The sequence below is a fragment of the Misgurnus anguillicaudatus genome, chromosome 15 (genome assembly GCF_027580225.2).
Source record: "Misgurnus anguillicaudatus chromosome 15, ASM2758022v2, whole genome shotgun sequence".
Taxonomy (NCBI): domain Eukaryota; kingdom Metazoa; phylum Chordata; class Actinopteri; order Cypriniformes; family Cobitidae; genus Misgurnus; species Misgurnus anguillicaudatus.
Window position 1 is genome coordinate 9,078,545 of NC_073351.2, and position 13,526 is coordinate 9,092,070.

General features: G+C 45.4%; 1 protein-coding gene across 1 annotated transcript; it reads left to right on the forward strand.

The window, feature by feature from the left end:
- The first annotated feature begins 2,987 nt into the window (after positions 1-2,987).
- On the forward strand, positions 2,988-7,090 carry LOC141349692 (uncharacterized). The gene is made up of 2 exons (XM_073853340.1): positions 2,988-5,107; positions 5,338-7,090. The coding sequence occupies exons 1-2, from the start codon at positions 3,037-3,039 to the stop codon at positions 6,396-6,398; spliced, it is 3,132 nt and encodes a 1,043-aa protein (XP_073709441.1). The 5' UTR covers positions 2,988-3,036; the 3' UTR covers positions 6,399-7,090.
- Positions 7,091-13,526: the final 6,436 nt, after the last annotated feature.

Genomic DNA, 13,526 nt, shown 5'->3' on the forward strand with positions numbered 1-13,526 from the left:
AAAGAGCCTACTCGGGTATATATTATATATATTAGGATACCAGCGCTGGGGTGGCATATGGGGTGGCAATGCTTTTATTTAGGGTGGCAACTGCCACCCCGTGCCACCCCGGTAGATCCGCCCCTGGCCCCGGGAGAGGAGTTATCCAATGAAAAAGAACAGGCATCGTCATATTAGGAAAGCGGCGATGCCATAGATATACATAATAAAGGCTGTAATGGCATCACCGGCAGCCATCTTGTCACAAACAAGCTTTCTAGCGGACTCTGTGGAGCCTGCTGAGTGGTCTGCACGAACACAAATACTCTTATCTCGCTGAAATCTTGACAGATTTACAAATGACGTTTATAACAAACCAAACTGTTTGAACATCGGTAGAAAATTGAGTAAGTTGCCTGTGACAGGATGGCCGGCCGGTGCGGACGTCGAATTCCACTGGCCAACAGCGCGGATGAGACATCTAGCCTTTATTATGAATATCTATGGCCGATGCGGCTGAATTTGCGATGGTATTACGTGATGACCATATGTCACATCATGTATCAACATGGCGGATATAGTACGTATGAATCTCATTCATACTACCAGGATTCATAATCTACTGTTTTAATAGTCAGTAAGTAGGTATTTCATCTCATTCAGTACGTACTGTTACAGAATGCGGTTTCGGACCCAGTCCATGTCTGTCTCATGTTTTCTTGTAGAACATTTTAACAAATTTTTAGGCGTTACCAATTGAAGCAGGGCCGGAGTGGGACTCATTTCTAGCCCTTGAGTTTCATTCCTTAGACCGTCCCACTTTAGTTCACAACTGACTATATTAAAATAATGTAATTAAATCCTTGTTTTTAATAGTAGAGAGGCTAAGCTCCCAATGAGGTGGTGATTCCCTTACGAAAATTAACTATGGTTTTATTGTGGTAAAAGTGTAGTAACCATGTTTTTTTGGTCAATTGATTACTATGAGCAAAACCATGATTTTACTACACTAACCATGGTTTAACTATGGTTTTTGAAAACCATGGTTGTCAAAACCATGGTTATTTTGTGATAACCAGGTTCCCTTTCAGTCGGTCACTACGACGTCACGTCGTGACCGACGAATTGGGAGCTCGCTTAGAGAGACCAATCTGCTTCGAATACTACTAAAACGCCAATGAACTTGGCATTGAGATATTTGCATTATGCTGGCGCCGCCCCGCCAGGTGCGTATATAAGGCGCACGTGCAAATAGGGAAATCAGCTTTTTATCGCTTCGAAAGCCGGCCGTATCTGCTACTGAGAAGCTACTTTACTCTGTTGGGATCGATTGCGGAAGTTGGTTGGACTGGCAGTACCACAGCGGACGCTTCGCAGTATTCCACAGGCTCTACATCTTTTTTGTTTTGAGTTTAGTGTGTGCGTTGCCTTTCCCTGTGCGCATCATCAACTGAGCATCTGAGTGAATTTCCCTAAAAGAGTGATACGAGAGAGCTTTGTGCCTTGTTAAAGGCAGCCACTCTCTCGTATATCCGGAGATTAGCGTCCTTTTTAGGATGGCTTTTCGTCCGTGCGATCTTGGATGCGGGAAGTATATGGGTCCGAAGGACGGTCACGAGCGTTGTCTTTCGTGCTTGGGCATCGAGCACGCTGAGGCAGTGTTCGCTGGGGGTAAGTGTTCTCACTGCGAGAACATGTCCCTTGTGGATTTGCGGAGACGGTTGTCTTTCCTCCGGGAAAAACGCAACCCACGTCCGACGAGCGCTGATCGACGCCACGGTGCGGCTGTGAAGCTCTCGAAGGATGATCTCCGCATCACTGTGCTGAACCGGGCGGGGGATTCGTCCTCCGCCTCTCAGCCTCCTCATCCACAGCCGGTTGATGCGCCGATGGAAACTTCAGAGTCGTGTTCTACGATGTCTGTTGGATCTGTCGTGCCTCCCTCCGGGTCCACGGAGACCGCAGCATCCGAGGGTGGGCCCTCTACCTCTGAGGATCTGGATGTCCTCCCCCCTTCCGGACGGGTCGTGACGCCGGATTTCGATCCAGAGATGGTGGCCGTGCTCTCTCGAGCGGCGGAGACCGTAGGGTTGGAGTGGGTTCACCCCCCACAGCCCGAACCGTCCCGCCTGGATGATTGGTTCTTTGGAGCTGCCCGGGTGTCACAGCCCTCTCCGCCAGTACCTTTCTTCCCCGAGGTGCACGAGGGGCTGACCAGGACCTGGAGGTCGCCGTATTCTACCCGTTTACGGCCGTTTCAGCCCTCCCCCCTCACCTCCCTCACCGATGGAGCCGCTAAGGGTTATACGGGGATTCCCCCAGTGGAGCGTGCGGTTGTGATGCAACTGTGTCCGGCCACCGCTCCCACTTGGAAGGATCGTCCAACCCTCCCCTCCCGTGCTTGCAGACAGTCTTCCGGTTTAACGGGGGCTGCCTATCATGCATGTGGAGAGGCGGCTTCAGCCCTGCACGCTATGGCGTTGCTGCAGGTCCACCAGGCCAAGGCCTTGAGAGATCTGCACGAGGGAGGACACGACTCGCCTGTGCTTTCGGAGCTCCGGGCCGCTACGGATCTGGCCCTCCGTGCTACGAAGGTCACGGCACAGGCGATTGGTCGTGCGATGTCCACGATGGTGGTCCAGGAACGCCATCTGTGGCTCTGTCTGGCCGACATGACGGATGCTGAAAAGAACAAGTTCTTGGATGCGCCCGTATCCCAGGCAGGCCTGTTCGGCGAGTCGGTGGAGTCGTTTGCCCAGCAGTTCTCCGCCGCCCAGAAGCAGACGGAAGCGATCGCTCAGATCATTCCCCGGCGCAAGCGACCTGCATCTCGCCCCCCAGCGCCGGCGGCCCCGTCTGCTCCTCGCCGAGGGCGCCCTCCGGCGGCTGCCTCCGCCCCCCTCCCCCCCGCTAGAAAGTCTTCTAGACCACGGAGGGGGAACAGCCGTCGGCAGCCCGCCCCCCCCGCACCACCCGCTTACCGTGGCAAACGGAAATCGACGCGGCCCTGAGACGGGCGACCTGGAGTTGGATGGGATCACTCAGCGGGAGACGGTGATGGCACCGCTCCTTCCACCGGTAGAGGGCCGGCTGGAAAATCTTTTGTTTCGTTTTGTTTCTGTTCCGCCGGCTTCTCAGCCGGCACCCACAAAACCACAAAAAGAGTGCATTCCTATTCCTTCTCCAGGTCTCCAGAGGATCGAGAGAGATGTGAGCGGGCAGTCAGATGTTCTTCCTCCCTCTCCTCTATCGCCAGTGGGTGTTCTGAGGAGTTCGAGCTCTCCGCTACGGAGACCGGACCACCAGCAACCCCTTCGGAGTCTGCGTCCTCAGCTGAGGAGACCGGACGACCGTTTCCCTCAGCGGGCTCAGGTCAGTGTCACACACACACATACTGTAGATGCTTATGCTGTCACGGCAGACGCACCGGCAGTCCCGCCTGTCCCGCCTCGCTGCCCCGCCGCGGGTACACCGGTAGTGCCGTTAATTCCTCTCGTACGGTCCCTGGGGGCTTGGCTTCAGCTTCCCAGTCCGTCTCGTTGGGTTTTACGCACGATCCGCCTCGGTTACGAAATTCAATTCAATCGGCACACTCCCAAATTTGCGGGCATACGTTTCACCACGGTGAAAGCGTCAGTTGCACATGTACTGCGTGCAGAGGTCGAAGTCCTGCTGGCGAAGGACGCGATCGAGCCGATCCCTCTTACCGAGATGAGATCGGGTTTTTACAGCCCGTATTTCATAGTACCCAAGAAAGGCGGCGGGTTACGACCGATTTTGGATTTGCGTGTCCTGAACAAATCTCTTCAGAAGAGGTCTTTCAGGATGATTACACCGAAACAAATTTTCAGTGCAATACGCCCCCAAGATTGGTTTGCAGCGATAGACCTGAAAGACGCGTACTTTCATGTGTCCATTCTCCCTCGTCACAGACCGTTTCTCCGGTTTGCGTTCGAGGGACGGGCATATCAGTACAAAGTTTTACCGTTCGGGCTGTCTCTCTCTCCCCGTGTGTTCACGAAAGTAGTAGAGGCGGCGCTAAAGCCCCTCAGAGAGAGCGGTAGTCGCATTCTGGCTTACCTCGACGATTGGCTTATAATAGCGCATTCTCGGCGGACGCTGTGCGAACACAGAGATCTAACACTTCAACATCTCGCCCGTTTGGGTCTTCGGGTCAACTGGGAAAAGAGCAAACTCTGCCCTACGCAGAGGATCTCTTTTCTCGGTATGGAACTGGACTCGATCGATTTATCGGCGCGTTTAACAGAAGAGCGCGTCCAATCAATTCTGACTTGCCTCGGTTCATTCCGAGGGAAGAATGCGGTCCCTCTGAAACAATTTCAGAGACTCCTGGGGCGTATGGCAGCAGCAGCGGCCGTGACACCGCTCGGGCTGCTCCATATGAGACCGCTTCAGCGTTGGCTTCACGATCGAGTCCCGAGGAGAGCGTGGCGCGCTGGCATCCATCGTGTAACCATTACACCTGCGTGTCGCCTAACATTCCCCCCGTGGTCAGACCCCGCGTTTCTCAGGGCCGGCGTGTCCATGAGACAGGTCTCCCGGCATGCTGTTGTCCACACAGATGCCTCCGACACAGTCTGGGGAGCCACGTACGACGAGCTCACGGCTTCGGGGGTGTGGACAGCACCCCAGTTGCATTGGCATATCAATTGCCGCGAGTTATGGGCAGTATATCTGGGACTCGTACGCTTCGCTACGGAGCTGCGAGGGAAGGATGTACTAGTGCGCTCAGACAACACTGCGACCGTAGCGTATATCAACCGTCAAGGCGGTTTGCGCTCTCGTCACCTGTCGCATCTCGCTCGTCATCTCCTCCTTTGGAGTCAGAAGCATCTGAGGTCCCTTCGTGGCATTTACATCCCGGGCTCGCTCAATACAGCGGCAGACGCGCTTTCCCGAGCAGCGCGCCCCGGCGAATGGCGACTCCACCCCCAGACGGTCCAGCTGATTTGGAGGAAATTCGGTCGGGCGCAGATAGACCTATTTGCGTCACCGGACAATACCCATTGTCGCCTGTTTTATTCACTAACCGAGGGCAGCCTCGGCGTGGATGCGTTGGCACACAGCTGGCCGCGGGGCATGCGCAAATATGCGTTCCCCCCAGTGAGTTTAATAGCACAGACACTGTGCAAAGTCAGGCAGGACGAGGAGAGCCTTTTAATGATCGCCCCATATTGGACGACCAGGAATTGGTTTCCGGAACTAATGCTCCTCGCGACAGCCCCTCCCTGGCGGATTCCCGTGAGGAAGGACCTTCTTTCTCAAGGAGGGGGCACATTATGGCACCCGCGCCCCGACCTGTGGAATCTCCACGTTTGGTCGTTGAGCGCGCGCAAGGTTTAAGTGATTTGCCCCAGGCGGTATCTAACACTATTGACGCGGCACGAGCTCCGTCTACGAGACGGGCTTACGCGTTAAAATGGAACCTTTTCGTCACCTGGTGCTCTTCGCAACGCGAGGACCCCAGAGAATGCCCTATTAACATTGTGCTTTTATATCTTCAACATAGATTAGATGGTAGGCTGTCACCGTCCACTATTAAAGTTGATATCGCCGCTATATCTGCGCATCACTCACTTATTAACGGCAGATCAGTGGGCCAGCATGATTTGGTTATTAGATTCCTGAGAGGCGCTCGCAGGCTAAACCCCTCGCGCCCCCCTTCTATTCCTCCCTGGGACTTGTCCATGGTGCTGAAAGCGCTGCAGAGTCCTCCGTTCGAGCCTTTGCAGTCTGCGAGTCTGAAGCTTTTATCAATGAAGGTTCTGACCCTACTAGCATTGGCCTCGGTGAAGAGAATAGGGGATTTACATGCATTCTCTGTTGACGATTCGTGCCTTCAGTTTGGTCCTTCTGTCTCGAGCGTGACTTTGAGACCCAGACCAGGCTACGTGCCCAAAGTTCCCACTACTCCCTTTAGAGATCAAGTGGTGAGCTTGCAAGCATTGCCTTTGGAGCAGGCAAACCCAACCGAGGCTTTGTTGTGCCCCGTACGCGCACTGCGATTCTACGTGGACCGCACACAAAGCTTCAGGACCTCAGACCAGCTCTTTGTTTGTTATGGTGGCCAGCAGAAAGGGAAAGCTGTCACTAAGCAGAGGATGTCTCATTGGATAGTTGATACTATCGCCCTAGCTTACAATTTGCAGGGCATTCCTTGCCCCTTTAATTTGAGAGCGCACTCCACTCGGAGTGTTGCCTCATCTTGGGCATTAGCTCGTGGTTCCTCGCTAACAGACAGCTGTAGAGCTGCTGGTTGGGCGACACCTAATACGTTCATTAGATTCTACAATGTTCGTATCGAGCCTGTATCCTCTCGTGTTCTGTCCTCACCAGGGAGGACACGGAGAGCAGACTCGCAAGTCGGCTTGCAGCCTCCGACTGAGGCTCCAAATTGAGTTTCAGTATGGAAGGCTAACAGAGCAAAAATGCGTAATGGTTTGATTTGCTCTCTCCACTGCCTTGACAGCCTTTGTTGCGGAGCATTGGCTGTCAGCCTTTCACTAGCTGTATTCTTACGAACCTACGTGTTTGGCCAGGGCCCCACATTGTGTCCCAACGGGTTCCTTTGTGAGTATTATTCCGTGGGGTTAATCCTACCAGCCCACGTTTCCCTTAGCAGAGCACTGCTTTGCTTACACAGCCACGGCTGTCATTTACCTCAACTATGTTGACTTTCGCCCACCATTAGCCCTTAACGGGGCGGTGGCTTCCGCAGCGTCCCTATACCGCTCAGATAGGGCGCTTCCCAGTCGCTGGCACTACTGTGGGGTTAAAGGAACATCTAGTGCCCGGCCTTCTGCCTTAAAACCTAATTCTCCTATCCTTAAGTGGAACCGGAGGGCTTTATGCAGACACTGGAAGAGGTCAGCCCCTAGTGGCGTTTTAGTAGGGTTTCCCAATTCGTCGGTCACGACGTGACGTCGTAGTGACCGACTGAAAGGGAACGTCTCGGTTACGGATGTAACCCTCGTTCCCTGAAGGAGGGAACGGAGACGTCACGTCCCGTCGCCACAGGTGCTGCCACCTGCTGTTTAGGCCGGTCACCTTCCGGCTTTCTCAGCGAACAGAAGCTGATTTCCCTATTTGCACGTGCGCCTTATATACGCACCTGGCGGGGCGGCGCCAGCATTATGCAAATATCTCAATGCCAAGTTCATTGGCGTTTTAGTAGTATTCGAAGCAGATTGGTCTCTCTAAGCGAGCTCCCAATTCGTCGGTCACGACGTGACGTCTCCGTTCCCTCCTTCAGGGAACGAGGGTTACATCCGTAACCGAGACATTTTACTACAGTAACCATGGTTTTTTGGTCATAACTGTAGTAAAACCATGGTTAATTTTCGTAAGGGTTAATAAAAATATATGAAAATAGTTTAAATACTATAACTGGATTGTATACCAGCCTTTTTGCAGTATTCCCCTGTATTAAAAAACATTGTGTGCGTTTACTTTTGTGTACTGACTGACCCAAATGCAAGTCTACTACATTACTTCTCTACTGTACAATCACTCACTCGCATGCACACGTGCACAAACACACACAATGAGCAAACGTGATATGGTTTTAATAGCTGCCTTCACGGGTGTTAAGAACTCTATTTTCGCTGGAAATAAACTAGGGGGTGACACTTTTTACAATGGATAGGAAAATGTCTTGTATTGCTCCCGCATCACATTATATACTGTAAACTGTTTTTATATTTAAGAACTACACAGATGCAGATGTCATCCAGTAATGCACACATCTTATACTTTTGACGTTCGATGTTCCGTAGCAACAAAATTAGAATAAACTTAGGCCTGAATAATGCGCAGACTAAAGACGAATCCCAGACATTTTGGGCGATTTAGAAATCTTGGATGGACGCATTTTTTTAAGGTCCAAAAAGAGGACATGTCCAGAAAAAGAGGATACATGTTCACCCACTTAACATTAGATTACCAGCATCCATATTTCAATGCAGTGGTATGACCACATGCCCCTTGTGGGAAAAAAATGGCCCGGTGCTCCCGATTAGCCAAGCAAATTTTCAAGTTAATCCATCTTTTACATTTTACAGTGTTCTTGTCAAGCCTGCATGACAACCTGATGTAACTTTTTTACGAGGTGGTTATTTTAAGACATTGACAGATTAAGTGTGCATTTATTGAAAAATTATGCATATTCGAGAAACATTTCTAAACCAATCAATTAAAAGCATTCAACAGCCCCGTGGTATAATAGTTTTTAACTCTTTTCCCGCCATAGACAAGTTAACTAAATAATTTGCATAAAAACCGTGTTCCTGATGAATGTTTATGTCAATCTGCAATACCACGAGAATCCACTAGATTTTTACTGATCTCTAACAAAATTCCTTTACAAAAATGCAATTATTTTAGCTTATATTGCTAAAAAAATATTTTAAAAGAAAAATACCCATATTTAAGAGTTTATAAGCAGAGAAAAATATAGATAAAAATGTTGTTTGTTTGTTTGAAAGCAGAGGGTCTGTTTTTTTTTCATTTGATTTATTTGTATGTTTATTTTTTTTTTTTTTTAGAAGAAAATTTTCCTGTAAGGCATTTTGCGAAACTTGTGAAAATCACAAAAAATGTTGGCAGGCAACTTCTAAAAAAATGGCTGGCGGGAAATAAGTTAATTATACACACCCAGGGGCGTCATGCACCAATTAAGGGGGCACAGTGTCGACAGCTCACAGAAATTTGTGCATACACAGACATCAAACGAAATATTATAGAGCTTTCAGTCTTTTCCATGGCAGTTACATTTCTAACAATCTGAAAACCCCTGCTTTCATGCAAAAACCTCCAAAATAAAAGTGATGACTAACTTTTATATCAAATACTATTCAATCGGAATAATGACACATTTGCATCATATGAAAACGGCATGTTTTATTTATTTAAGTCTTAATGACTTGTTTAATTGTGTCATTAATGCATTTTGCACAACTACTGCATTATCATATAAAATTAATGTAATTTTAAATCCATAAAGTATATAAACAACGAAAATGACATAAGCTATAGCCACGTGATTGATTTTAATGTTCAATAATGATTTTAAAAAATATGTTTAGATAAAATTATTAGAGGAACGGATTCAATTTTTGCATTAAATTTTACCTGATATGTGAGCATGTGAGATTCCGCGCCCGCGTGAACTCTGGCGAACTTTGGCATTGTGCCAAGAAGATGAATCTCTACTAATATAACGTTGAGACGGTCACATTTAAAACCATACATTTTCTACACAGAGGAGGTTAACTGCACATTACCGTACTGGGGTTTGGAAATGTTGTGAGCGTTTCTTACACGTTTTATTTGTTCAGATAGCCAAATACAGCAGCAAGCCAGCAACAGCAGAGAGCTTGTGAGCGCACCCAGACGCTGATGACGTCTGCGACTGCCCTGACTGCAGCGCCAGCTGCCACCAGAATAAAAGTAATGTAACATGATCAGAACACTATCAAAATGGCGAAAATCTCCGAAAAGTGATAAGGATGAAGCACAGAATGTTTAATATTGTGCATATTAAACAGATTAAAAGTCAAATAACAGATTAATGGACGCTTATTTGATTTTGAGGTTGGATGCAAAATCCATTGGCTCAAAAAAAACCAAGGGGGCACGTGCCCCCTCAGTTTGAATGGGCATGACGCCTCTGTACACACTTGTCAATTGTTTCTTTTTGTGATTTACTTTTTTCTACATAAACTCATCCTACACAATGTAAAGAATATTCTGTGAATATATAACCTTGATTTCTTTAATATTGACTGAGTAAGGTCATGTCAAAGATTGAAATCAGTTATTGAAATAAAATGTTAATGCTTCTAATCTCATCATTCGATGCTTTAGCCTGGATTTCACAGAAATTATCACAAATCAGTAAATCAAAATCGTAAATCAGATTTTTATACAGTAAATATGACCAAGATAGATATTATAATACATTTACTGTAACTTTTAGTGTACAGTATTTAACCCATAATAACAGCCTTTCATTCAGATAATGAATTAAAAGAAATAAAAAAATGTTTTGTTGTTCTTTCATTGTGATTGAAAATTGCAGGTAAACACACACGGAGCTGTTGCCCTCAGGAAAAATGTGCACCAGCAACTCAAGAGATAAACAGAAACAAACTCTGTGGGTTGACAAACAGCCCAATCCAGTGTGAATTAGGATACAACTGCATGTTTATCCTTCACTGTCTCCTTTCTGTGATATGAAATAAATAAGTAAACAAGAATCCCTTTGCAGAAACCTGTCATGAAAGCTTTACGATTAGGCGAGGATGAGGGCGCGCTGTGACATGCCGCCTGATAACAGTGACAGAGTGAAATGGAAATTTCACTTTCCTTCCCTCAGAGAGAAGAAGAATCAGAGATGGAGAAAAAGAGGAAAACATCAGGTTAATTTCTTGACATTTCATGTTTAAACCCGACTGTCTCTCTCTCTGTGTGTTTTTTCTACACAGAAATACTAGCATGTGGACGTATACCAAACGTAGACCTAACGCATCTTAAATCTCTGTTCAAATGACTGCACGCAGAAAAGACTCTAAAGCCCACTGGCAGCATTGTGGAGTTATCTACAGTCAAACACATGTGAGGACGGGAATACTGCATGTCATAACCTTAGATTATTTTTTTCTAGGCTAGCATAACACATGTTTTTAAAGGAACAGTACACACAAAAATAGACATCTCTCCCTTGCATTACTCTCATGTCTCTCCTAACCCATATGCATTTAATGAGAAAATTTTTAATCCCCCCACCATAAAAAGATACAGCCCTTGTGCTATATTCAGTCTTTTGAAGCCACATGAAAACTTTGTGTAAGAAAAAGATCACATTATCATTATTTATTGATCTTAATGGCATAGATGTTTGGTCACGAAATGCATGAGAACCAATGGCTTTTGGCCTCAAATGGCACCATTTTCCTGTTTATATTGCTTTTGCAGTCCAATTCAAAGCGTTGGCACAAGGTTAATAATTATCAGTGATTTAGATTTGTCCCATTTTATTCTCATTATGTGGAAAAGAGCAGCCAGGACATAAAAGTTTTATGTGAATGATTTTAAGCACCACTGGTTCTCGCATGACTAATCATATCATGGCAGGTTTAAATATTTTTTTAATAAATACCACCAGAACTTTTGTTGCACATAGCTATCATAAAGGGCCTTTTTACACCTGGTCACTTCAAACTGTTCCATTTAAATTTGGCCACATAAATGTGTCTTTGCAAAACGGATATTTCTCCGATCTTCTACTCCCACGCATAATGCAAATACACTACCGTATTTTCCGGACTATAAGCAGCACCGGAGTATAAGCCGCATTATTCAAAAAATGCGTAATTAAGACGAAATAACATATATAAGTCGCAGTGAATGATACAGGTACTTCGCATTTATTTAGAAAAAAATCCAAGCTGAAGAACAGACATATAAAGGGATAGTTCGGCCAAAAACGATATTAAACCCATGATTTACACCCCCAAGCTGTCCGAGTTGCATATGTCCATCGTTTTTCATAAAAACACATTTTCGGATATTTAAAAAAATATTTTAGATCTTTCAGTTGATTAAATGTAATATTACGGGGTCCGCCATAGTCCACGACCTTCAAGTCCAAAAAAGTGAGTCCATCCTTCACAAATTAAATCCAAACGGCTCCAGGATGATAAACAAAGGTCTTCTGAGGGTAATCCGTGCGGTGTTGTTGTAGAAATATATCCATATTTAAAATGTTATTAACGTAATTAACTACCTTCCGGTAGCGCCGCCATCTTAGACTCAGGAGAGAGTATTAGCGTAGTGTACGCACTTTTCTTAGTGACGTATGACAAATTCGGAGGGCGGGGGGACAGAGCAGCAGCAGAGAAACCTCTGTACGCTGCGTAAGCTCTCATCCTGAATGCACATGAGCCTAAGATGGCGGCGCTACCGGAAGGTAGTTAATTAACATGCTCAAAAACTCATGAAATGTTGCACATGAGTCAGAAGTGGCAAAAAAGTACATGTGGTTAGGTTTCAGAATTGGGCTGTAAAAATGTCTCTATAGAACAGTGATGCCGGTAACGCGTTACTTAGTAACGCGTTACTCTAATTTTACCACTTTTTTTAGTAACGAGTAATCTAACGCGTTAATATTTCCAAACCAGTAATCAGATTAAAGTTACTTATCCAAGTCACTGTGCGTTACTATTTTTGAAATTTTCCTTAGTAAAATATATATTTTCTTGTATATTTCTTCTTGCGTCTCGGGAAGTGAAGTCAGGTGTGCAACAAGTCACGTTTTCAGCACGAGGACAATTCAGGTCACGTGTAAGCGACACAAACGTAAACCACGTACAATGCAGAGATAAGAGAGTTGCAGCCACAAAAACACTACCTCAAAATAAAAAAAAAAACCTTTGGAGTCGCAGCACGGCGCAGACAGTCAAACTAAGAGCAAGTCCCACATAGTCCCACCCGGTGATGCGAAGCAGTGAGCAGGAGTTCATTCACTACCCAAACAACAAAAGCTGGACTTCAGTGCAAAACCAGTAAGTGTGGGAGAGTTGAAGAACGAAAGTAACAAAGCGATTTTCTCCGAGCCCTGATAACATCTAAATCTCACTATGACCGCATATTAGCACATAACCTCTGAAAGAGTTGACAAATATCGCGTTATTTACTCACCGATTTCCACGTGTAGATCCAGAACTGTGTTTTCAACCATGATAAGTACATTCCAAAAGCGGTCTTTTTTTCTTACAACGCGTTGTGTTTCTCGTTTCATGTGTTACAATACTGATAAATCTACAAGGTATTTAGTATATAACATCCTGAAGACTTCTCCGTTTTTCAAAATAAAATTAATTCGAGTTTAAATAGTAATTAGATCCAGTCGGGTCAAAAGTAAAACTTGTTAGTTTTGTCCAGCTGCTAATACTGTGTATAATATGGTAAAAAATTGATATTATTCTAATTTGATTTAATTTTATTTTCATAGTGTTTAAACTATTGAATTTTTTTTAGTCTCAGCAATTTAAGTTTGTACTGTTGGTTGCTTTTGAAACATTTGATAAAACTGAAATTTAAAATAAAAATGTAATTTAATTATTTTTTACAAAGATAAATGACAAAATAAGTTTGCAGTTACATATTAAAGAGGTCATAGTAATATATATTTAATAAAAACAAGTGTAACACAAAAATCTATCATGTTTTGTTGTGTTACTTTTGACCCACCTGTGTGTTACTTTCGTCCCTGCTGTCAAGGTCAAAAGTAACAATTCAGTACTCTTGTTTAAAGTGAAATTATACAGAAGTCGTTTTACATTTGTTCAAAATTCCAGCTGGTTTTGATAGACCACACTTGTGAGTTATTGACCACAACAAAAATATATCTCTGTCTAAAACATTAACTTTTAAAATTAAGTTTTTCTGAAAATGGCCCCTGCTCACCCCTATTTATGTTAAGTGAAGTCAAGAAAGACTCATATATATATATATTGTAGTTTTTT